This window comes from Cherax quadricarinatus, chromosome 66, assembly GCF_038502225.1.
Source record: "Cherax quadricarinatus isolate ZL_2023a chromosome 66, ASM3850222v1, whole genome shotgun sequence".
Classification (NCBI taxonomy): domain Eukaryota; kingdom Metazoa; phylum Arthropoda; class Malacostraca; order Decapoda; family Parastacidae; genus Cherax; species Cherax quadricarinatus.
Window position 1 is genome coordinate 22,068,957 of NC_091357.1, and position 26,633 is coordinate 22,095,589.

General features: G+C 40.5%; 1 protein-coding gene across 2 annotated transcripts in view; it reads left to right on the top strand.

Annotated features, from left to right (window-relative positions):
- Positions 1-4: 4 nt before the first annotated feature.
- The window catches only part of sl (small wing phospholipase C gamma 1), a 59,881-nt gene continuing 33,252 nt past the window's right edge, over positions 5-26,633 (top strand). Inside the window, exons 1-15 of one of the 2 annotated variants that reach the window (XM_053798933.2) lie at positions 5-578; positions 6,853-7,065; positions 7,496-7,645; positions 8,816-8,954; positions 10,538-10,706; positions 11,149-11,358; positions 12,378-12,493; positions 16,337-16,543; positions 17,166-17,289; positions 18,277-18,382; positions 19,710-19,903; positions 21,979-22,145; positions 22,901-23,042; positions 23,788-23,966; positions 25,618-25,798. In XM_053798933.2, the coding sequence (XP_053654908.2) occupies positions 6,891-7,065; positions 7,496-7,645; positions 8,816-8,954; positions 10,538-10,706; positions 11,149-11,358; positions 12,378-12,493; positions 16,337-16,543; positions 17,166-17,289; positions 18,277-18,382; positions 19,710-19,903; positions 21,979-22,145; positions 22,901-23,042; positions 23,788-23,966; positions 25,618-25,798 (2,259 nt within the window). In that variant the 5' untranslated portion in view covers positions 5-578; positions 6,853-6,890. The remainder of the gene's footprint in view (positions 579-6,852; positions 7,066-7,495; positions 7,646-8,815; positions 8,955-10,537; positions 10,707-11,148; positions 11,359-12,377; positions 12,494-16,336; positions 16,544-17,165; positions 17,290-18,276; positions 18,383-19,709; positions 19,904-21,978; positions 22,146-22,900; positions 23,043-23,787; positions 23,967-25,617; positions 25,799-26,633) is intronic. The other variant, XM_053798932.2, reaches the window with a different exon arrangement.

The window sequence follows — 26,633 nt, forward strand, 5'->3', positions numbered from 1 at the left end:
GATCCTGCAGGAAGTGAGGTGGGTCTATCTTGTTTACATCTGCAGGAGGAGTGCCACAGCTGCAGGAGGGCCATAACTGCAGGAGTGCCACAGGAGGGCCATAACTGCAGGGGTGGTGCTACAGTTACAGGAGGAGGGCCATAACTGCAGGAGTAGTGCCACAACTGCAGGAGGAGGGCCATAACTGCAGGAGTGCCACAACTGCAGGAGAAGTGCCACAACTGCAGGAGAAGTGCCACAACTGCAGGAAGAGGGGGGTCACAATTGCAGTAGGAGGGCCACAACTGCAGGAGAATCACTACAGCTGCAGAAGGAGTGCCATAGCTGCAGCAGTGCTACAACTGCAGCAGGAGTACCACAGCTGCATTAGTGCCACAGCTGCAGGACTGCTACAGCTGCAGGAAGACCACACCTACAGGAGGGCCACAGCTGCAGGAGGGCCACAGCTGCAGGAAGAGGGTCACAGCTGCAGGAGGGCCACAGCTGCAGGAGGGCCACAGCTGCAGGAAGAGGGTCACAGCTGCACGAGGCACTCTCTCACACACTAGGTGCCACCTTCCAGGATTTATGGTCTCCAGGTGAGTCTTTCCACTGCATGCACTCTCTTCCCTCTATTTTGGCACTTGTGGTGGAAACTAACCTGGCACTCACCCTCACCCTCCTACCCTGGCACTCACCCCTCATCCTTCGTACACTGGCACTCACCCCTCATCCTTCCTACCCTGGCACTCACCCCTTACCCTCCTACCCTGGCACTCACCCCTCATCCTTCCTACCCTGGCACTCGCCCTCACCCTCCTACCCTGGCACTCACTCTCCTACTCTGGCACTTACCCTCACCCCCCTAACCTGGCACTCACCCTCACCCTCCTACCCTGGCACTCACCCATCATCCTTCCTACCCTGGCACTCGCCCTCACCCTCCTACCCTGGCACTCACTCTCCTACTCTGGCACTTACCCTCACCCTCCTAACCTGGCACTCACCCTCACCCTCCTACTCTGGCACTTACCCTCACCCTCCTAACCTGGCACTCACCCTCACCCTCCTACTCTGGCACTTACCCTCACCCTTCTGCCATGGCACTCTCTATCACCCTCCTACCCTGGCACTCACACTTCTACCTCTGGCACTTACTTCTGCCGCTGGTACTTGCACTTCTGCCCCTGGCACTCACACTTCTGCCCCTGGCACTCACACTTCTGCCCCTGGCACTTGCACTTCTGCCCCTGGCACTCACACTTCTGCCCCTGGTACTTACACTTCTGCCCCTGGTACTCGCACTTCTGCCCCTGGTACTCGCACTTCTGCCCCTGGTACTCGCACTTCTGCCCCTGGTACTCGCACTTCTGCCCCTGGTACTTGCACTTCTGTCCCTGGTACTTGCACTTCTGCCCCTGGTACTAGCACTTCTGTCCCTGGTACTCACACTTCTGCCCCTGGTACTTACACTTCTGCCCCTGGTACTTGCACTTCTGCCCCTGGTACTTGCACTTCTGTCCCTGGTACTTGCACTTCTGCCCCTGGTACTTGCACTTCTGCCCCTGGTACTAGCACTTCTGTCCCTGGTACTTGCACTTCTGCCCCTGGTACTTGCACTTCTGTCCCTGGTACTTAAACTTCTGCCCCTGGTACTTGCACTTCTGTCCCTGGTACTTGCACTTCTGCCCCTGGTACTAGCACTTCTGTCCCTGGTGAGAGAGAGAGAGAGAGAGATTTCGTTCGGATTTTTAACCCCGGAGGGTTAGCCACCCAGGATAACCCAAGAAAGTCAGTGCGTCATCGAGGACTGTCTAACTTATTTCCATTGGGGTCCTTAATCTTGTCCCCCAGGATGCGACCCACACCAGTCGACTAACACCCAGGTACCTATTTGCTGCTAGGTGAACAGGACAATAGGTGTAAGGAAACGTGTCGGAATTTCCACCCGCCGGGAATCGAACCCGGGCCCTCCGTGTGTGAAGCGGAAGCTTTAGCCACCAGGCCACCGGGCCACATCTCCTAGTATATCTCCTGGTACTCACACTTCTGCCCCTGGTACTTACACTTCTGCCCCTGGTACTTGCACTTCTGTCCCTGGTACTTGCACTTCTGCCCCTGGTACTAGCACTTCTGTCCCTGGTACTCACACTTCTGCCCCTGGTACTTACACTTCTGCCCCTGGTACTTGCACTTCTGCCCCTGGTACTTGCACTTCTGTCCCTGGTACTTGTACTTCTGCCCCTGGTACTTGCACTTCTGCCCCTGGTACTAGCACTTCTGTCCCTGGTACTTGCACTTCTGTCCCTGGTACTTAAACTTCTGTCCCTGGTACTCGCACTTCTGCCCCTGGTACTTGCACTTCTGTCCCTGGTACTTGCACTTCTGTCCCTGGTACTTGCACTTCTGTCCCTGGTACTTGCACTTCTGCCCCTTGTACTTACACTTCTGTCCCTGGTACTTACACTTCTGTCCCTGGTACTTGCACTTCTGTCCCTGGTACTTGCACTTCTGCCCCTGGTACTTACACTTCTGTCCCTGGTACTTGCACTTCTGTCCCTGGTACTTACACTTCTGCACCTGGTACTCGCACTTCTGCCCCAGGTACTTGCACTTCTGTCCCTGGTACTTACACTTCTGTCACTGGTACTTGCACTTCTGCCCCTGGTACTTGCACTTCTGCCCCTGGTACTTGCACTTCTGTCCCTGGTACTCGCACTTCTGCCCCTGGTACTTGCACTTCTGCCCCTAGTACTTGCACTTCTGCCCCTGGTACTTGCACTTCTGCCCCTGATACTTGCACTTCTGTCCCTGGTACTTGCACTTCTGCCCCTGGTACTTGCACTTCTGTCCCTGGTACTCACACTTCTGCCCCTGGTACTTACACTTCTGCCACTGGTACTTGCACTTCTGCCCCTGGTACTTGCACTTCTGCCCCTGGTACTTACACTTCTGCCCCTGGTACTTGCACTTCTGTCCCTGGTACTTGCACTTCTGCCCCTGATACTTGCACTTCTGTCCCTGGTACTTGCACTTCTGCCCCTGGTACTTGCACTTCTGTCCCTGGTACTTGCACTTCTGTCCCTGATACTCGCACTTCTGCCCCTGGTACTCGCACTTCTGTCCCTGGTACTTACACTTCTGCCCCTGGTACTTGCACTTCTGCCCCTGGTACTTGCACTTCTGTCCCTGGTACTCGCACTTCTGCCCCGGGTACTCTCACTTCTGCCCCAGGTACTTGCACTTCTGCCCATGGTACTCACACTTCTGCCCCGGGTACTTGCACTTCTGTCCCTGGTACTCACACTTCTGTCCCTGGTACTCACACTTATGCCCCTGGTACTTGCACTTCTGCCCCTGGTACTAGCACTTCTGTCCCTGGTACTCACACTTCTGCCCCTGGTACTTACACTTCTGCCCCTGGTACTTGCACTTCTGCCCCTGGTACTTGCACTTCTGTCCCTGGTACTTGTACTTCTGCCCCTGGTACTTGCACTTCTGCCCCTGGTACTAGCACTTCTGTCCCTGGTACTTGCACTTCTGTCCCTGGTACTTAAACTTCTGTCCCTGGTACTCGCACTTCTGCCCCTGGTACTTGCACTTCTGTCCCTGGTACTTGCACTTCTGTCCCTGGTACTTGCACTTCTGTCCCTGGTACTTGCACTTCTGCCCCTTGTACTTACACTTCTGTCCCTGGTACTTACACTTCTGTCCCTGGTACTTGCACTTCTGTCCCTGGTAGTTGCACTTCTGCCCCTGGTACTTACACTTCTGTCCCTGGTACTTGCACTTCTGTCCCTGGTACTTACACTTCTGCACCTGGTACTCGCACTTCTGCCCCTGGTACTTGCACTTCTGTCCCTGGTACTTACACTTCTGTCACTGGTACTTGCACTTCTGCCCCTGGTACTTGCACTTCTGCCCCTGGTACTTGCACTTCTGTCCCTGGTACTCGCACTTCTGCCCCTGGTACTTGCACTTCTGCCCCTAGTACTTGCACTTCTGCCCCTGGTACTTGCACTTCTGCCCCTGATACTTGCACTTCTGTCCCTGGTACTTGCACTTCTGCCCCTGGTACTTGCACTTCTGTCCCTGGTACTCACACTTCTGCCCCTGGTACTTACACTTCTGCCACTGGTACTTGCACTTCTGCCCCTGGTACTTGCACTTCTGCCCCTGGTACTTACACTTCTGCCCCTGGTACTTGCACTTCTGTCCCTGGTACTTGCACTTCTGCCCCTGATACTTGCACTTCTGTCCCTGGTACTTGCACTTCTGCCCCTGGTACTTGCACTTCTGTCCCTGGTACTTGCACTTCTGTCCCTGATACTCGCACTTCTGCCCCTGGTACTCGCACTTCTGGCCCTGGTACTTACACTTCTGCCCCTGGTACTTGCACTTCTGCCCCTGGTACTTGCACTTCTGTCCCTGGTACTCGCACTTCTGCCCCGGGTACTCTCACTTCTGCCCCAGGTACTTGCACTTCTGCCCATGGTACTCACACTTCTGCCCCGGGTACTTGCACTTCTGTCCCTGGTACTCACACTTCTGTCCCTGGTACTCACACTTATGCCCCTGGTACTTGCACTTCTGCCCCTGGTACTCGCACTTTTGCCCATGGTACTCACACTTCTGCCCCGGGTACTTGCACTTCTGTCCCTGGTACTCACACTTCTGTCCCTGGTACTCACACTTCTGCCCCTGGTACTTGCACTTCTGCCCCTGGTACTCGCACTTTTGCCCATGGTACTCACACTTCTGCCCCGGGTACTTGCACTTCTGTCCCTGGTACTCACACTTCTGTCCCTGGTACTCACACTTCTGTCCCTGGTACTCACACTTCTACCCCTGGTACTCACACTTTTGCTCCAGATCCCACACTTCTGCCCAGCAAACTGTGTTGTAAGTTCTTGTGAAACAAAAATACAGTCGAGCCCCCGTATCCACAGGGTATACATTCCATGACGGTAGCAATCTTTATACACGTATATATAATTCGTTTTTCGTTTACATGCATACCTATGATAAAATTTAATTGATGAATTATGCACAATACATCAAGAATTAACACTTTTTCACTAATGGGAGGCACTTTACAGCTTCCCTTAAGCTTTGAAGAATTACCAGCATCAAAAATTCTGTTTGCAAAGTTAAGGGTTATATTTAGCCATGGTAAACAGTGGATAATTGAACCCACTTAAGCAGGACAGTACTTTGTCTAATAAAGTGCTTTGTCTAATAATAATACACTACTTTGTCTAATAATAATACACTACTTTGTCTAATAATAATACAGTACTTTGTCTAATAATAATACACTACTTTGTCTAATAATAATACACTACTTTGTCTAATAATAATACACTACTTTGTCTAATAATAATACACTACTTTGTCTAATAATAATACACTACTTTGTCTAATAATAATACAGTACTTTGTCTAATAATAATACACTACTTTGTCTAATAATAATACACTACTTTGTCTAATAATAATACACTACTTTGTCTAATAATAATACACTACTTTGTCTAATAATAATACACTACTTTGTCTAATAATAATACACTACTTTGTCTAATAATAATACACTACTTTGTCTAATAATAATACACTACTTTGTCTAATAATAATACACTACTTTGTCTAATAATAATACAGTACTTTGTCTAATAATAATACACTACTTTGTCTAATAATAATACACTACTTTGTCTAATAATAATACACTACTTTGTCTAATAATAATACACTACTTTGTCTAATAATAATACACTACTTTGTCTAATAATAATACAGTACTTTGTCTAATAATAATACACTACTTTGTCTAATAATAATACATACACTACTTTGTCTAATAATAATACACTACTTTGTCTAATAATAATACATACACTACTTTGTCTAATAATAATACATACACTACTTTGTCTAATAATAATACACTACTTTGTCTAATAATAATACACTACTTTGTCTAATAATAATACAGTACTTTGTCTGATAAAGTATGTATTATAGATATTTTGCTGATATGACCCTGGACTGTTTAACTCGGGTGTTTTATCCATTTTTCTCTATTTTTTCAAGAATTTCCTCAATGCTGTTAGTGAGAAAGCCCTTTGTTTATATTAATGGAAAACAGTTTGTGGTTTTATTAGCATAAATAAAATGTGTGTGTAGCTCTTTGTGTTTCCTGTTACTCAATATGCTGATAAAGTATATAACAGTTTAACCGCTTGATGTAATAGCTTGTCGATTTGATACACTTTTACGTTTTGGGCTGATTCTTTATTAGTGTAACAGGTATATGGGGGAGCTTTTATTTATCTCTTATTAATGTGTGAAAGATTAATTAATTTGACTTAAATATTGTAGTGTTGTGAGTACCAGTTTCATTAATATACAGTGGATTAAGTGAGTAAGTAAGTAAATTTATTTAGGCACAGGTTCACATGTACAGTTGTCATACATAGTGTAATTTACCCTCCAGGATAACCCAAAAAAAGTCAAATTGATTTATTTCCATTGGGGTCTCAGTGCAGAAGATGAGAGGATTTGAAACCTTTTTATTAATCTTTTGCCTTTTTTATACTCGATATAAACATTAATAATAAAAAAAAATCTTTTCAACTTCCCACTAATACTGTGTATTAGACCTTTAGAAGTAGTTATAAATATATTTTAAGGCTGCCCAAAATACTCTACTTAACTGGGGACTTACTATAAAGTTTGCCAATAATGTCACCAATTTTTGAATCATTTGTAAATTATACTTTATAGAAGGCTTATCATTTATCGCATATTGTACTTGTCATTTATTTTAAATCTTCCTCTGAGAATATTGCCACTAATGTTTAATATCAGTACAGAAGTAGCAGCCCGGGCAAGTGCCCCCTGACAAGATGATACAGACAAATTTGTTCAGGGAAGCAGAGCTGACTTCACAGCAACTAGAGTCTGGCAAAGCTGTGAGACGTTTCTCATACCGACATAGACCAGAAAATGGAAAGTTAAAGATCAGGCGTGAGACCAGTCACATTATCTGGACAGGAGCACAGAATGCCTGTGAAGTTATTAGTAAGTATTTTACAGGTGCATGTGAACAAATTATTAATTCTGTGAGAGAAACAGTGTGGTATGTAAGTACATGTACAATACTCATTATTTTACAGTATGCATTCACTATTGCACAGTTTGTATCATTGAGAAAGAAAATAATGCTGTCCAAGGAAAATAGACATGAAAATATGTTAAGCCACATAACTTTCCACTCACTTCAGCTCTATTAGTTTTTTTTTTTTTTTTTTTTTTTTTTAAATCTTCAATATTTACCTACTTTGACAAGATTGTTAAGGCTATTATGATAATCTTAGAAGGAAAGAATATGCTGAAAATTCAGTATTATATATACTGTATTATATTTTACCCTTTAGTGGTTTTTCATTCTGTTCATAAATTTATTTTTCCAAAGTTTAGAATATTAAAATAAGTTCACAATATCTTACAGCCCCTCTATGTGATATCAAGGAAGTTCGTCCAGGAAAAGGGTCCAAGGATTTCGACAAATGGCCCGACGATTCTCGGAAGGAAGACAAGTCCAAGTGCTTCATTGTATTTTATGGGCGAGAGTTCAAGCTGAGAACACTTTCCATTGCAGGTAATAACATTCTTGAGTATATTATGTTCTTTTACTCTGTTATCAGTAGTTGTGTTATATTCAGTTTATCTCCTTGTTTCCTGCCAGTCTTCTTTGTATTTGTCATTTCCTGTGCTCATGGCAGTAGTAATGAAGGCAGAAAATAATTCTTGTATTCAGTAGTATATTAACAAACTTATGAAAATGTGTGTGAGCATATGTAACAGTGTGAGTATTTGTTTTTTTCTCTGGTATTTTTCATATTTGCAGCCACATATTTTGTTGTGATTTCCTGTCATTACAGTATTAGTATATAATTAAATAATTTGTGGAAGTTTTATTTATTTTTTTTTTATTATTTTTATTAGCACATCGGCCTTCTCCCACCAAGGCAGGGTGGCCTGAAAAAGAAAAACTTTCATCATCATTCACTCCATCACTGTCTTGCCAGAGGTGCACTTACACTACAGTTATAACAGTTATTTGAAATAACTGTTATAAATTGTAAGTTTAGTATAGCATCTTCATAGGCTAGAGATTCCTGAAGCATGTGTACTATAGCCACGCCTAATTAATTCATTGTCTGCATGATCGTGAACTCTGGATTAACAGAACGATTAAGAAGGGTCACCCTGGCCTGGGCAAGCAGTCATACTGCAGTTCTTCTCTATTCTTAGAGTAATATAGAAGCACTACAAGAGAGCTGCTGATCAGTGCTAGTCATGTTCTACTCACACTTGTCCATTCCCACTCATGATTTCTTATATGAATGTTAACATTAACTAGATTGGAGCAATATTTAGAGATGGCCCCTAAAAGAAAATTAGCTTAAACATGGAAAAATTAATTATATAGACAGCATTTAGTAGTATTTGGCCTAATAGCATTTTGTTGATGTTTGGGGGTCAATTTAGAGGGTAAGTTTAGACCTAAATCAGAATTTTTAACTTAAAACATTGAGGTTCATTTGTACAACAGGATTGTGTGTGCTTCAGAATTTATGGTACAACACATTTGCATGGAAATTTTGTTGATTATGTCTTTTCTTTAATTTAATGGTGCTTATATTAAGTCAGATATGAAAAGTTTATTATCACAACTTCTTATGAGTTTTATTGAGCACATTGAGCACTAGACAGCATAAAGTGTACAGGTTGAGAGTGTATATGCTAATAATTTTGTTGTTGACAGCTTTAGGGTCGGATGACTGCAATGAGTGGATCAGTGGACTGAAGTACTTGATGAGGGAGGCTCACGCTGTCTCCTACACCACCAGACTGGAGCGACTCTTACGCACTGAGTTTTACAACATGATGAACACCAGGAGCAAGTTAGTGTTAGCATAATTAAACATTCTTACTCTGTGGAAAATTGGTATGGGATTTCTGGTCTATATTAATTGTTTCCATCCATGAATTATTCATGACAACAGCTTTGTGATTTTGTCATATTGGTTATTTGTTCCTCTTGGCTTCTTTAAGGTGCTCTTGAATAAATAAGTTTTACATTAACTTTTCATTGAAAGAACGTGTATACTTTTTATTGCTTCCACTTCAGTAACAGTTCTTGTTAAATATTACAGTTTCTCAATTCTTTTCTTTCTTTCAACACACTGGCCATATCCCACCAAGGCAGGGTGGCCCAAAAAGATAAACAAAAGTTTCTCTTAAATTTAGTAATTTATACGGGAGAAGGGGTTACTAGCCCCTTGCTCCCGGCATTTTAGTCGCCTCTTACAACACGCATGGCTTACGGAGGAAGAATTCTGTTCTACTTCCCCATGGAGGTAAGAGGAAATAAACAAGAACAAGAACAAGAACTAGAAAGAAAATAGAAGAATACCTAGAGGGGGTGTGTATATATATGCTTGTACATGTATGTGTAGTGTGACCTAAGTGTAAGTAGAAGTAACAAGACATACCTGAAATCTTGCATGTTTATGAGACAGACAAAAGACACCAGCAATCCTACCATCATGTAAAACAATTATAGGTTTTCGTTGTACACTCACTTGGCAGGACGGTAGTACCTCCCTGGGTGGTTGCTGTCTACCAACCTACTACCTAGGAGTTTCTCAGTTATCTTTTCTTATATACATGTAGTACTTTTTTCTCCTGTGTTTTGTATTACCTCTAAAATTTCAACACTATTTTTTTTATTGAATTTCTCTACCTTTTGGTGTTTTTTTTTTTTTTACCAATATTGCTATATGATCCATAGCAATTTTGTGCTTTATTTTAATATTTTTGTTGTTGAATATATTTATAATAATTTTACAAATATTGCCACTCCACCTTTTCTTCTGTCCATTTTCTATAGTGAGTACTGTAGTCTCTTTTGAATACCTGGAGTTTACCTGGAGAGAGTTCCGGGGGTCAACGCCCCCGCGGCCCGGTCTGTGACCAGGCCTCAAGATTGATGATACCTTGCTACTGGTACCATCAATGTTGAGTATTTCACCGGTAGTCATCATAGCACCTCCTGTTGGAACATCGCTCTGTTCTCTTCTATTGGCTTTCTTCCATTTATTTATTTTTTTAGAAATCCATTTTTTCTTTTCCATTGACCTCCTGACATAGTGTATGTTACAATACTGTTGTATGTAAATAAAGTTACCTTTGATATATTGATATACCTTTGACTGGTTTCAAGAGTTTACTCCCTCCATTCAGCTATTGGCCAGGTTTGTCTGGTGCTTGCCTGGCCAATCAGGCTGTTGGTGTTGGCATCTCACTGGCCCTTTTATCTATTACAACCTGTTTGATTGTAATTATGGTTGGATTTTTTATTTATTTTTTTTAACATTTTGGACTTGTTACAAATGATTCATTATAACCATCAATACTGTGGTCACATATTAACAAATTTCATTTGCCAGGCTCCATCCTATTCAAGACTTGCATTTCTTTGCAGGATTTTATGTCTGGACGTCAAGAATTTCCTCCCCAAGATTCACTACAGGATGACCACTACACGACTGAAACAGGTCTTCGAGCTCGTAGATGATACAAAGCGGGGAGAGATAAGCTTCGATCAGTTCTTTGATCTTGTTAAAAAAATCACGTGGGATACCCAAATAGATGTAAGTCATAGTCTGACCATCTTTACAGCCTCTTCTCACTCAGCAACGTACTCGTTTACCAATGACTCGGACTTATGACGACTCTCTGACCTGTATGCATACCTAAATAATGTAGTATATTAGAGCTGATTTCCTCTATTCTGTTTATTACAATATACAGTACACTACTGTAAAAACATTTAAAAATATACCAGAAATGTTATAAATGGTGCAGAGGTGACATTAAAACAATATTTAAGATGGTTGACACAAATCCACTACTATTATAGCATGCTCCTCACTTAGTGATGATTTGTTTACCGACATGGTCTTAGGAACAGAACTCTGTCATTAAATGAGGAGGACTATGAGTATGAGGAGGACTATGACTGTTCTGCTATACGTAAAATAATGGCCACTTTGAAGGTTTTATATCTGAATATTTTTTCTTTCATCCTTTCAGAGAATGATGTTCAATAATACAGGGGAGAGCAGCGGCATTACAGTATTGGAGCAGTACAGTGGAGACATGGTGAAAGTAACTCTGCAGGAATTCCAGTCATTTCTTGTTGAGGAACAGAATGAATCTGAACACTTAGCAGCCAGCATCATAAAGGACTTCTTGCAGGACCCACAGAGAGATGTCCAGGAACCGTACTTCCTGCTAGAAGAGGTCCGAGTTCACTCGACTAGTTATGTGATACACAGATAACCCGCACATAGGAGAAACAAACTTTTGATGACATTTTGGTCTGACTGATTAATGTGACTAGTTAATAAATTTCTTTCTCCTATGTGCATATTATTTATGTATTGTTCCAGTCATGGTATTGTGCCTTTTTATTCTTTAGTTATTTGTATTCTCTGATCCTCATATTTGGATATTATAATTTTTTATATTTTCTGAAATAGAAGTAATGTTTTTCATTACAGTATTTACTGTTTAAATATTTTTATTTTAAAATGTACAATAATGTTCTTATTTTCTGAATATGTATAGTACAGTAGAACCCCTAATCAAACCGCATTTGGTCATACTGGGTAATTCCTAGCAGATAGACATTTTTATTTTACTCTCCTCCCAATGACCTTTTTTTTTTTATGTAACTCTGAAGAAGACTCAAAACTGGTCAGTATATTTTTACAATAATGTACTAATGGAAGGGAGGGGGGGGGGAAGATATTTACAGATTTGAACATTGTATTACCATTGACTTGAATACAGTAACACTGCCACATTGTTTGAGCTGTCCCACTTCTGTTTCTAAAGACAGTGGTCAGAAATGTGCTTTAATGGGACAAAAAGAGGGAGGGAGGTCAGTGCAGGTGAGTCACACACTGCTCACTTCATACATTTGACATACTTGTGACCAGTCTCTAGGGTTCTTCTACCCTCCAGCTTGGCCTGAGGTCAGGCTTGATTTTTTGTAGCCTGTTCAACCAGGTTGTTTGTGTTAGCAACCTGCTGGCCTACTTGACCATCACATCCTGGTGATCTGGCATGCTGTGGAGGTAGTGGCCCAGTTTCCTCTTATTCCAGCAAGATTTTCAGTTACCTGCTGCTAGCAGATTGAAAAATTAGATTTTTGTTTTCCTAAGTATTCATTAATGAAGGAGATTGTGAACATTGTTTGGATGTACTGTAAAATGTATTATTTGTGCTTTCTATTGAAATTATCTTGCATTTTGCAGTTTGTGCAATACCTCTTCTCAAAACCAAATGAATTATGGGACAAGCGACAAAATGTGGTGAACCAGGACATGACCAGACCCCTCTCTTACTACTGGATTGCCTCCTCCCATAACACGTAGGTGTGGTCTGTCATTGACCTTCCTGGTTTGTGCCCACAATGGCTGCTGACACGGGCTTCAATATAAAAAAAAATGATTATTTAGTAGTGAGCAGCCAGGTTGTTGCAGCTGGGTACAAGCTGTGAACAGAGAGGTATTGTGTTAATTTTTTAGTGCATGAAGAAAATCTGGGTTGCAAGTTAAATGGCAAGACATGTTGAAGCAATGTGCACTGCTGTTAGTCAGGAGAAAATGTTGCTGCTGTATTACAGAGTTCACCATGGAAGGTGAATCTGAATGATATTTATTTTTTTTTTTTTTTCAACAAGTTGGCCGTCTCCCACCGAGGCAGGGTGACCCAAAAAAGAAAGAAAATCCCCAAAAAGAAAATACTTTCATCATCATTCAACACTTTCACCACACTCGCACATTATCACTGTTTTTGCAGAGGTGCTCAGAATACAACAGTCTAGAAGCATACACATATAAAGATACACAACATATCCCTCCAAACTGCCAATATCCCAAACCCCTCCTTTAAAGTGCAGGCATTGTACTTCCCATTTCCAGGACTCAAGTCCGACTATATGAAAATAACCGGTTTCCCTGAATCCCTTCACTAAATATTACCCTGCTCACACTCCAACAGATCGTCAGGTCCCAAGTACCATTCGTCTCCATTCACTCCTATCTAACACGCTCACGCACGCTTGCTGGAAGTCCAAGCTCCTTGCCCACAAAACCTCCTTTACCCCCTCTCTCCAACCCTTTCGAGGACGACCCCTACCCCGCCTTCCTTCCCCTATAGATTTATATGCTTTCCATGTCATTCTACTTTGATCCATTCTCTCTAAATGACCAAACCACCTCAACAACCCCTCTTCTGCCCTCTGACTAATACTTTTATTAACTCCACACCTTCTCCTAATTTCCACACTCCGAATTTTCTGCATAATATTTACACCACACATTGCCCTTAAACAGGACATCTCCACTGCCTCCAACCGTCTCCTCGCTGCTGCGTTTACAACCCAAGCTTCACACCCATATAAGAGTGTTGGTACTACTATACTTTCATACATTCCCTTCTTTGCCTCCATAGATAACGTTTTTTTTTTTTTTTTTTTCAACAAGTCGGCCGTCTCCCACCGAGGCAGGGTGACCCAAAAAAAAGAAAGAAAATCCCCAAAAAGAAAATACTTTCATCATCATTCAACACTTTCACCACACTCGCACATTATCACTGTTTTTGCAGAGGTGCTCAGAATACAACAGTCTAGAAGCATACACATATAAAGATACACAACATATTCCTCCAAACTGCCAATATCCCAAACCCCTCCTTTAAAGTGCAGGCATTGTACTTCCCATTTCCAGGACTCAAGTCCGACTATATGAAAATAACCGGTTTCCCTGAATCCCTTCACTAAATATTACCCTGCTCACACTCCAACAGATCGTCAGGTCCCAAGTACCATTCGTCTCCATTCACTCCTATCTAACACGCTCACGCACGCTTGCTGGAAGTCCAAGCCCCTTACCCACAAAACCTCCTTTACCCCCTCTCTCCAACCCTTTCGAGGACGACCCCTACCCCTCCTTCCTTCCCCTATAGATTTATATGCTTTCCATGTCATTCTACTTTGATCCATTCTCTCTAAATGACCAAACCACCTCAACAACCCCTCTTCTGCCCTCTGACTAATACTTTTATTAACTCCACACCTTCTCCTAATTTCCACACTCCGAATTTTCTGCATAATATTTACACCACACATTGCCCTTAAACAGGACATCTCCACTGCCTCCAACCGTCTCCTCGCTGCTGCATTTACCACCCAAGCTTCACACCCATATAAGAGTGTTGGTACTACTATACTTTCATACATTCCCTTCTTTGCCTCCATAGATAACGTTTTTTGACTCCACATATACCTCAACGCACCACTCACCTTTTTTCCCTCATCAATTCTATGATTAACCTCATCCTTCATAAATCCATCCGCCGACACGTCAACTCCCAAGTATCTGAAAACATTCACTTCTTCCATACTCCTCCTCCCCAATTTGATATCCAATTTTTCTTTATCTAAATCATTTGATACCCTCATCACCTTACTCTTTTCTATGTTCACTTTCAACTTTCTACCTTTACATACATTCTCAAACTCATCTACTAACCTTTGCAATTTTTCTTTAGAATCTGAATGATATATGAAAGCAAATAAGACTGAATGGTGTAAAAAGGTTTATCATGTGCACTTTTGAATTTTTGTATAGTTGGTTTATGCTGTCATGCTGCATGAATTGTTAAACTTCATTATTTTAACCTGACTTCACCAGCTATCTCCACCAAGGTCTGCCACCCCAAAAAGGAAAAATTCACCATCATTAATTAGCAGCTGTCATGCCAACTGAGCACGATTCAAATTACCCTCCAGATTGCAACATACCCGCCCCTTCACCATTATGCTGATACTTTATTTTTAATTGCTGTAGCTCATTTTGGTGCATAGTTTTCAGTCATGTTCATTTGTTCTAAATAATTCTCTTGTAAAAATCCTACCTTGTCTATCTTGTCTGTACCCTGTACTATTTTAAGTCATGTCTCTAACTTGCCACAATATAAATCATGGTACAGTGGAACCCCGAGTTTCATGCTTAATCCATTCCCGGAGCTTGTACTAAGTTGAAATGTCCTAAAGCTGAAGCAATATTTCTCATAAGAATTAACGGAAATACAGTTAATCTGTTCCAGGGAGTTGGGAATCCCCCTCCATAAGGACTTCAGGTATCAAAGCCCTCTAGTGTTATTTCCCTTCTTTGTCTTTTACTGCTGCAGTACATTCATTACTTGCCTTAAAATATTTGTAGTCTTAATGTAAGGCGAGAGGTGAGTATCATTTATTTGCAGGAATTCAGTTTAGGTAGCCTGTTGATGTAGGTACACGTATGTAGCCCCCCTGGGCTACACTATACAGCCACATTATTACACTACACAGCCATGTTATTACATCGACATACCAGGATCACTGAGATTAATTGTTTCTAACAACTACCTTTAGATGCCATCATAAACAGTGGGAGAAGTAATGAATAATTCATGCTGAAAATTGTAAACAAAAGCCTTATGTATTAAGGGCGGTTACTGGGCGAGACGCCAGATTCAGTTTTCTTTAACGTTGCATCAGAGAAAACATAATGCTTACCTTCCACTCTCCTCCCTCCACCCTCCTTGATATGCCACTACTCACCACTCGATAACATATAAACATTGAATGTTTATATGCTATGTGCTATGTAATTTGTTTCTTATATAATTTTGAAGAAAATATCATAGATGGATTAATGAAAATGCCTATACATGTATTCCCTTGAGGAGAAACAAAGCCACACTGACTCATGACTGCGGGGGCAGGCGGACAGGTCTGGTACATGGGACGAAACACGGGGCACAGTCTGAAACTCGGGACAAAATTGAACCAAAAAAACAGTTCTAAACTCGAAGCGTATGATAGTCAGGGCGTACGAAACTCGGGGTTCCACTGTACATCAGTTTTTGTTGGTCTTTTGTTTGGTTGGTTTTTCTCTGTTACTGGCTTTTACTTACCATACCAGTTAATTTTTTATAAGTAAAGGCACAGAATTTTATAGATAATATAGAAATTTCTTGTAATTAAAGAATTTTTTTGAAGGAAAAACTCTGAAACGTAACTTTAAATTGTAGTTCATAATAAATTATAACGAATATCCAAAATATTTTATATCCAAAATATTTTATATGCTATATAAAAAAAAGGCTGATTTTCATGAATAAATATTACATGAAATTTGAAGGAAAGTTTTTAACAACCTAACAGGTACTTAACTGGGGATCAGCTAGCCAGCGAATCGTCAACGGAAGCCTATGCCCGAGTCCTCCGTCAAGGTTGCCGCTGCATTGAACTAGACTGTTGGGATGGACCTGATGGCATGCCCATTATCTTTCATGGCCATACACTAACCTCCAGAATCTCCTTTCTCGATGTCATCAACACAATAAGAGATCATGCATTTGTAAAGTCAGAGTAAGTATTGTTTTGTTGATAAATGGTTTAGTGAACTAACAAGTTGATAATTTAGGCACATGTGCAACACTTGGTATCTTTATTGTGGAAATGTTTTGCCCCACAGTGGCTTCATCAGTCCAATACAGGGAAGAATGGTGAAGATCAGAAGGAGTTTGAGGTCATCAGTCCCTGAGCCTGGAGTCTATGTAATCAGTCCATTACTCTTGAAAAAAATGAACTGATTACATCGACTCCAGGCTGAGGGACTATTTACCTCAAACTCCTCCTGATCTTCACCACTCTTCTTTGCATTGGACTGATGAAGCCACTGTGTGGCAAAACATCTTCTCAATAAAGATAACCCAAGTGCTACACATGTGTCTAATTTATCAAGTGTTGTCATGCTACAAGGAAAGTCGCCAAAGATAAGATGTGAATGGGAGTATGATGAGTCACTTGTATTATTGGAATGCAGTGTAATGCCTTCAAATGGGATCATTTGTAATACTGTACCTTGAAAACTGCTAAACTCTTCATGTGGCTGATTAACTGATGATAATTTTTAAAGATAAAGTAGCCTTTTTATTTCCATGAAAGTTTTAAATTATTTTGGCTAATATTTTGTGACTATCCCTGACAGATATCCAGTTATTTTGTCTATAGAAGACCACTGCAGCCTTCCACAGCAGCAGGAGATGGCGCGGCGGTTCCGCGAGGTTTTCCGTGATTCCCTTCTTTGTGCTTCAATAGATAACAATGAACAAGTTAGTTTTGGGCCCTTCTTTATAGATTTTACAAAATGCTAGCAAAATGAAATTAAAGTTAAATATATATATATGTCGGTGCTAATGTATAATTTTAGGAAAATATTGAAGCCTTCATGAGATGAAATTTGATGGTTGCAACACAGAATTGCAAGTAGCTGTGGCCTAGGTTTAATATAGGTTAGTAAATACTGTTTATAGTTTACATAATGTTTTACTTGCTATATTCAGGGAAACCAGTTAGCCAGACTTGAGTCCTGGAGGTGGGAGGTACAATGCCTGCACTCTAAAGGAGGGATATCTAAACTGTCGTATCTGTGTGTCTCTGGCAAGAGAGTGAGAGTGTAAATGATGGTGAAAGTGTTTCTTTTTCGAGTCACCTTGCCTTGGTGGGAGATGGCCAGCATGCTAAAAAAATTGAGGATGTAGGCCCATTTGTGTGCTGGGTAGACGTACACTTGGAACACTTCTTTATCATTTATTTTACTTATGTAGCAAGTGTTCTGTTTTCTTTTCCTTGTCTTCTCCTTTCTCTCTCTCTGGTTTAGGGTGCTGCAGTTTGAAGAGTTCTTGAATTATGATGTATACACAATTCTCGCAGGATAGCTATTGAATGAATGATGATGGATGCATTTCCTTCTTTGAGTCACTCTACATTGGTTGGAGATGGCCGATGTGATAAAAAGAAGTAATCCCTAATGATGTAGGTAATGGCTAGATAGGCTCAGAAAAAACTGTTCATTCTTGGAATGACATTTCTTCAAGGAATAAAGTATCTGTGAATATAGAAAGGTGGAGAGAGGCAATTAATCTTGGTATCTTTCACACAGACATAGTCTTACCTGTGTTACAGTCATCATGGCAACTTTCAGACAGACATGAAATCTTGCCTATGTTACAATCATCATGGCATCTTTCACACAGGTACAGTCTTGCCTGTGTTACAATCATCATGGTATTAATACCACCATTCCCTCTTTGCACCAGGTAATGCCATCTCCTGAGCAACTCAAGAGAATGATCATCCTTAAGCACAGAAAACTTCCTGGAGGGACTGATGAGTTCACACCTCTGGCTGCTAATGTGGATGAACGTCAGTGTCGATACATTTCTCATAATGTTTAGTCTAATATTAATGCTGTAGTATATTGTATTTTAGATACCTGAGCTAATTACTTTGGAATACAAGTGTGCTGAATGCAGTTAAAGCTGCATTAATTGCAAGTTTGTACAGCATTTCCAGCAACATTTCAGCAAGCATAACAATAATAAACATAAAAATAGTTATATTATTTGCATATTTATTTTATACAAGGATGAGTGGGATTGTTTATGCTCACAAGGTTATTAAATTGGTAATATTCTTTCACTTCTGGCAAGACAGCTACTGAATGAGTGATGGCGAATGTGTTTTCTTCTTCATTAGGAAATGACCAGTGTCAATAAAAAATAACATGCAGGACTTTTACAGAATTTTTACATTCTATTAAATATCAGGTTGCAGGTATATATATCATTTATGATATGCAGGACTTTTACAGAATTTTTATATTCTATTAAATATCAGGTCGCAGGTATATATATCATTTATGATAGTCAGCTATGTTTGAATACTTCTGCTGTATACTGTATGATTGTTTGACTTTTGCATAATAATAATAATAAAATATAAATGCAGGAGGCATTAGAGATGTCATGCTTGAGGGCAGTGTGTGCTGTGAATATTATGAAGAGAATTCAGATTTTGGAGATTAGAAGGAGGGAGAAGTTAAGAAAAGTATTATTCAGAGGGCTGAGGAGAGGTTGTTTAGGTGGTTGACATTTAGAGGACGGAGAAAAATAGAATGACTAAGAGGGCATATTAATTTGGGATGGATGGAGAGGGGGTTGTCTTAGGAAATGTTGGAGAGAGAAGGTAAAGGCTTGGGCATCCAGCAGGCTTGTGTGATCATGTTAGAAAGGAGTGGATGGAGGCATGTGTTAGTTTATGATTTGACATGCTGTTAGAGTGTGAGCAAGATAACATTTATGATTTGAGTCCTGGAGATGGGAAGCACATTGTGTACACTCTGCAGGTGGTGATGGTGGTGGTGGTGGTGGTGGTGGTGGCGGGAATACTGCAGTTTGGACAGTTATCTGAACTGTGATACCTGTACACTTCTGGCAAGACAGAGATTGAATGAGTGACAGTGAAAATGTTTTCTTAATATTTATTTATCAAGATTTCCACAAGATATATGGTTTTTACTAAGGTTCCTAGTCATGCAGTGCATTTACATGTGGTGTAAAAACGGGTTCCCATTCTTACACCATATTTAAGAATGGGGAGAGTCTAAGATGTGAAGGTGATATCTGCAGTTAAGATACTTTGAGATAAAACTAATGGATACTTTTTTTTTTTTTTTTTTTGTGACCACCAGAGGGAGGAGAGTTGGAACTAAGCAAGCTGAGTCTCAAAACAGATCGTCTTTTCCTGAAGAATCCTGTAGACTCGACAGCTTGGCAGGCACACTTTTTTGTTCTCACTCAGGATTGTCTCTATTTTACCGAACTTCAAAATGAACAAGAGGCAGAAACAGATGACCAAGCTTGTGGGTTGAGGATGCAAAATGATGTGAGTAACATAGATGTAGTTGCTTTAGCTAAGTGCATTGCTTAGTAATTTTAGAATAACAAATTTGGAATGCTGTGGCTGGAACAATTCAGAATTTGTCTATGAAACTAGTTGAAATTAGATTAGGGTTTTATCCATCCTGGATCATTATCAAGTTCCAAGTGACTGTAATGGTCCAGAAAGGATTGAAATCCCATTTAATTTCCATTTCCAATTTATTGTAAAGTTGTTTCTTGTGTAGGGTGTGGAAACATTTTGGTATTAGATTTTACTAAAGCTCTTTAAGAAAATTCACTCTATTGAAAGCTAAACCTTAGGGAACGAGTTTGTATAACTTATTGCACAATGGGATTTAGTGAATTTCTAATGTGATTTTGGTTACCGAGCAAGGCATGTTCCTCTTTAGCTAGTAGACAAGTCATTGGTGTAGATTTTCTCCCTATCATTTGTTTTGATATTAGTAGAAATAAAAGAGTGGTTATGAATATATTATTTTGACAAGACACACATTGACCAAGTGATGGTGAATGTGTTCCCTTCTTTGTGTTTTCATACGTTGATGGAAATTGGCTATGTTAAAGTGTTAAATTAAAAGTGTGAAAGTGTGCTTTGAAATAAGCTGTCCAGATTTTGTTTGTTATTGCACTTGAGATATTGTCTTGGTGATTTTCAGTATTCGTAGTACAGTGCCAACTGCTTCATGTAAGGTGCCTTGATGCTTTTGAAAAGCTCTTGATCCAGGAAACTGGAACTGCTTTTCCCTTCAAATCAAACCTAATTATATCCAAATGGCAGATCAGCCAAGCTGTGAAGGATATATGGGGCAGCAGGCCACCAACAGCTACAGGCTAATTGACCAGTTAAGCACTGGAAAAGCCTGGTCCCAGGCTGTGTTGTGGGGTTAAGAAGACCTTCAAAATTGGTGACAGGTATATCCCATCCCCTAGGAGCTGTGAATATAATATCCCATCCCCTAGGAACTGTGAATATAATATCCCATCCCCTAGGAGCTGTGAATATAATATCCCATCCCCTAGGAGCTGTGAATATAATATCCCATCCCCTAGGAGCTGTGAATATAATATCCCATCCCCTAGGAACTGTGAATATAATATCCCATCCCCTAGGAGCTGTGAATATAATATCCCATCCCCTAGGAACTGTGAATATAATATCCCATCCCCTAGGAGCTGTGAATATAATATCCCATCCCCTAGGAGCTGTGAATATAATATCCCATCCCCTAGGAACTGTGAATATAATATCCCATCCCCTAGGAACTGTGAATATAATATCCCATCCCCTAGGAGCTGTGAATATAATATCCCATCCCCTAGGAACTGTGAATATAATATCCCATCCCCTAGGAACTGTGAATATAATATCCCATCCCCTAGGAGCTATGAATATAATATCCTATCCCCTAGGAGCTGTGAATATAATATCCCATCCCCTAGGAGCTGTGAATATAATATCCCATCCCCTAGGAACTGTGAATATAATATCCCATCCCCTAGGAACTGTGAATATAATATCCCATCCCCTAGGAGCTGTGAATATAATATCCCATCCTCTAGGAACTGTGAATATAATATCCCATCCCCTAGGAGCTGTGAATATAATATCCCATCCCCTAGGAGCTGTGAATATAATATCCCATCCCCTAGGAACTGTGAATATAATATCCCATCCCCTAGGAGCTGTGAATATAATATCCCATCCCCTAGGAGCTGTGAATATAATATCCCATCCCCTAGGAACTGTGAATATAATATCCCATCCCCTAGGAACTGTGAATATAATATCCCATCCCCTAGGAGCTGTGAATATAATATCCCATCCTCTAGGAACTGTGAATATAATATCCCATCTCTTAGGAGCTGTGAATATAATATCTCATTCCCCTGTACTTCTGTGAATTTAATAATCACATGGTGGAGTGCTCAACATGGTGTCAGGCGAGTGTGTAATTTTAACAGTTCTTGTTCAGATTTTTTATTGAATGAACAATTACTTACCCTATAGTGGGTTGGAGTTGACATCTACCACAAACTGAGGCAAAAATGTGGCAACAGGTGGGCGATGAGGAGCAGCACCTTCAGGAGCCTTGGTATCATGGCAAGGTTGTAGGAGGTCGTACGAAAGCTGAGGAACTGCTACAGCAACACAGCCACCTTGGAGATGGGACTTTCCTGGTGCGCCTCTCGGAGAACTTTGTGGGAGATCATACGTTGTCTTTCTGGTGAGTGGTAACTTTATGAAATAACTGCATTACTGAATCCTTCCTCTATATGCCATGAGTGTTGTAAGAGGAAACTACAATGCCAAGAGCAAGGTACTAGTAACCCCTTCTCGTGTATAACTTACTAAGTGTAAATAGAAAAACTTTTGTTCCTTCTTTTTCAGGTCACCCTGCCTTGGTGGGAGATGGCCAATGTATTAAAAAACTGTATTATTTGATCTGTTAAGCTTCAGCTTGTTTCAGAGAGCTTCAGCAAACTCTGGTAGTTCAGCTTACAACAAGGCTCATTGTCATTGAATGCTATGATTAATACTAGGTACATTGAAACTTCCATTATCTTATCACTGGTTACAACACTGGCATAATTGCAATACTTGATAATACCTTCAATTTTTACTTATTTTTCATTACTTTACGTTGTTAAAATGAAGGAACTAACTAGGACAACCAATCTCTGAAAGTTAGATTCCCATGTAGGAAAAATTTGCTGAAAAATGGATGAACTATTCCCTGAATATTTTATTATTTTAATGACGATGGAATAATACACTGACTGTATTGACTTACTGATACACTGAAACCCAAAAGCTGCAGCAGTCAGTCATCAGGAGGGACTGACTGATTTCCATTACCTATTGTGACCAGTGAACACCTGCCTGGCCATGGTCTTAATAACAAAACAGAATCAATGCAGTACCAAGCCACTGTTTATCATTTTTACACTAATTTTTATATTTGCATTTTTTCTTTTCCAGGCACCAGGGAAAAGCCAGCCACTGCCGTATTCGAACTCGCCAGGATGGAGACACCACAAGATACTGGCTCAGAGATAATGATGCTTTTGAGAGTCTTCATGCACTCGTTGAACACTATCGTACCTACCCCATACGTGCTCAGGTGAGTGCGTCTGGCAGACTAGCAGTCTGGGAATTCTTGCACTGCATGCTGTGCCAAATTCGTAATAAATTTTAATGTATATTTATTGAGTGTGAAGAAAATTTAAAGTGGTAGGGGATTGAGCATCTAGCAGGCATGTGTGAACATTTTATATTGGAATAAATGGAGACAAGTGATTTTTAGACTTTAGTATTCTGTTTAAGTCTGAGGAAGATAACATTTATGAAAGGATTGAGAGAAACTGTATAAATGAACTTGGTGATGCAGGTTGAAGTACAGTGCCTGTAGTCTAAAGAAGGGTGTTGATGTTGCAGTTGGAGGGTAATCTGAATTTTGATATCAGCACACTTCTGGAAACAGCAGTTGAATGAAAGATGGTGAATGTGTTTCCTTGGAGTCAGCCTGCCTTGGTGAGAGAGCTGTTATGGTAAAAAAAAAAAAAGGCAATAAACTTTAAATTATTAGGAAACGTGAGTGAATCTTCTTCATGGTTTGAGGATTCATATCACCTCCTGGAACTTGACCCCCATGAATTACAGAGTTTCACTCTATATCAGCTACTTCTTCTGCATTCTCTATTGACTTGATAAAGCATGCTGTGTGGTCAAAACATTTGTTGTTATTGAAGGTGTCCCATTACTTCTGGGAATAAAGAACCTTTTAAAATAAAACTTAAGCTCCTGTTTTGGTAAAGTTTTTTTTCTTTTATCTTAGAGTAACTGAGATATTTGTTAAATGTTGGCAGGATGTGTCAGTGGTCCTTGATGCAGCGGTACCTCAGCCAAACAGTCATGAACGCATGGAGTGGTATCATGCCAACCTCTCCAGAGAGGAAGCTGAAGATTACCTTGGAAGAATTCAAGAGGATGGAGCATTTCTGGTCAGACCTAGTGGAGAGTCAGGCAGCATATCAATTTCATTTAGGTAAAGTTATGTGCTATTATTCTTCATGGAGAAGTCTAATAGAATTCTTCCTCCATAAGCTGTGAGTGTCATAAGAGGCAACTGGAATGCCAGAAGCAAGGAACTAGTAACCCCTTCTCCTGTATAAAGTGGAGTGGAATAGAATTTTCCCTCAGTATCATGTTTTTCTTTTTAGGTCACCTTTCCTCGGTGGGATACAGCCAGTTCATTGAAAAAAAATAGTATACAGGTGGGAGGTCCAGCTCATTGAAAAAAGAAGAGTAATATGCTATTTTATGTTCACTCTGACATGTCTTTTACAAGTAGATAATATCTGCAACTTATTTATCTACCTCCTTGATTCCCTCTTCATCCTAGTAGTTAATTCTGGTATGACTATTGTGCCTGTCTGTACGTTGTATAAATATACAATTGTTTTATATTTTTTGTTCATTACGTATGAGCTAGGTATTTTTTTTTATGTTACTCTCTTGTTGTGCCTGGTCTTTTAAACCTGAAGCTTCAATATGTGAATGCAGTGCTGTAGTCCAGGTATACCCTTTTTCAAAATTTCATTCATTATACCTTGTCTTGCAATCTACTGAATATGATACCGAGGTTATACCTTTTCTTGCAGTCTGCTGAATATGATGCAGAAGTATTATAGAAAATTGGTTTTTGATATTTTTCGTTTTTGACCTTTGATACTACCTTCCATACACTACAGGGGAGATCACTTAACCATAGCAACAAGGTGACCCACATGAAAGAGCCTAATCCAAGAGAAAAAAACAAACATGTGAAAAATTTAAGTCTACCAGTAATGCTACCTTTTTTTTTTTTTTTTTTTTTTTTCCAACAAGTTGGCCGTCTCCCACCGAGGCAGGGTGACCCAAAAAAGAAAGAAAATCCCCAAAAAGAAAATACTTTCATCATCATTCAACACTTTCACCACACTCGCACATTATCACTGTTTTTGCAGAGGTGCTCAGAATACAACAGTCTAGAAGCATACACATATAAAGATACACAACATATCCCTCCAAACTGCCAATATCCCAAACCCCTCCTTTAAAGTGCAGGCATTGTACTTCCCATTTCCAGGACTCAAGTCCGACTATATGAAAATAATGCTACCTATACATTTATAATAACACAACTTGAGGATGAGACATAAAATCCCACAGGTTACTCAGGAGAGAATCTTTTCACCTACTAAAACTCCAATAGACCAGTCCCTGTTTTTCAAGATTCGACACCAAACAAAATGCTAACAAGTGATAACAGTGTTTCTTTGGGATTTGTCATTCTGTTAGATTAAGGGAAACCTGCTAGCTGAACCTGAGTTCTGGATACATAAAGTTGAGTGTTCACACTGAAGGGTGGATGGGTGACCTGATTTGGTGTGCCTTTGTACATCTGGCAAGATATCTGTAGATTAAGTGATGTGAAAGGTTCCCTTCTTTGGGGTCACTTTACCTTGCTGGGAAACAGATGTTAAAAAGCTTTCCTTCAGAATGACTTAAAAATCACATTGGATAAGCTGAATTTATCACTTGTGTATGATTTTTTTCTTATTTAGTACTATCTATTGCAATATGTCACTGGGTAAAATATTGTTGCAGTTTGATATGAATCTTCTCTTTTATCATTGCAAGCTTTTATTCGACAGAGCTGAAGGGTGTACAAAGCACTGCCGTGTCAAACAGGAGGACCAACTCTTTACCATTGGCACTGCAACATTTGACAGTCTAGTTGACCTAGTCAGATATTACGAACGTAATTTCCTATTTCGTCACGTGAAGCTGCGCTATCCTGTAACAGAACGTGTAATGCAGGGCTTGTTGGAACAGGTTAGTTATACTGCTTTTAGATGTAAATAAAAGTATACAAATATTAAAAACCTAATTTTTTTTTTTTTTTTTCAACAAGTCGGCCGTCTCCCACTGAGGCAGGGTGACCCAAAAAAGAAAGAAAATCCCCAAAAAGAAAATACTTTCATCATCATTCAACACTTTCACCACACTCGCACATTATCACTGCTTTTGCAGAGGTGCTCAGAAATACAACAGTTTAGAAGCATATACGTATAAAGATACACAACATATCCCTCCAAACTGCCAATATCCCAAACCCCTCCTTTAAAGTGCAGGCATTGTACTTCCCATTTCCAGGACTCAAGTCCGACTATATGAAAATAACCGGTTTCCCTGAATCCCTTCACTAAATATTACCCTGCTCACACTCCAACAGATCGTCAGGTCCCAAGTACCATTCGTCTCCATTCACTCCTATCTAACACGCTCACGCACACTTGCTGGAAGTCCAAGCCCCTTGCCCACAAAACCTCCTTTACCCCCTCTTTCCAACCCTTTCGAGGACGACCCCTACCCCTCTTTCCTTCCCCTATAGATTTATATGCTTTCCATGTCATTCTACTTTGATCCATTCTCTCTAAATGACCAAACCACCTCAACAACCCCTCTTCTGCCCTCTGACTAATGCTTTTATTAACTCCACACCTTCTCCTAATTTCCACACTCCGAATTTTCTGCATAATATTTACACCACACATTGCCCTTAGACAGGACATCTCCTCTGCCTCCAACCGTCTCCTCGCTGCTGCATTTACCACCCAAGCTTCACATCCATATAAGAGTGTTGGTACTACTATACTTTCATACATTC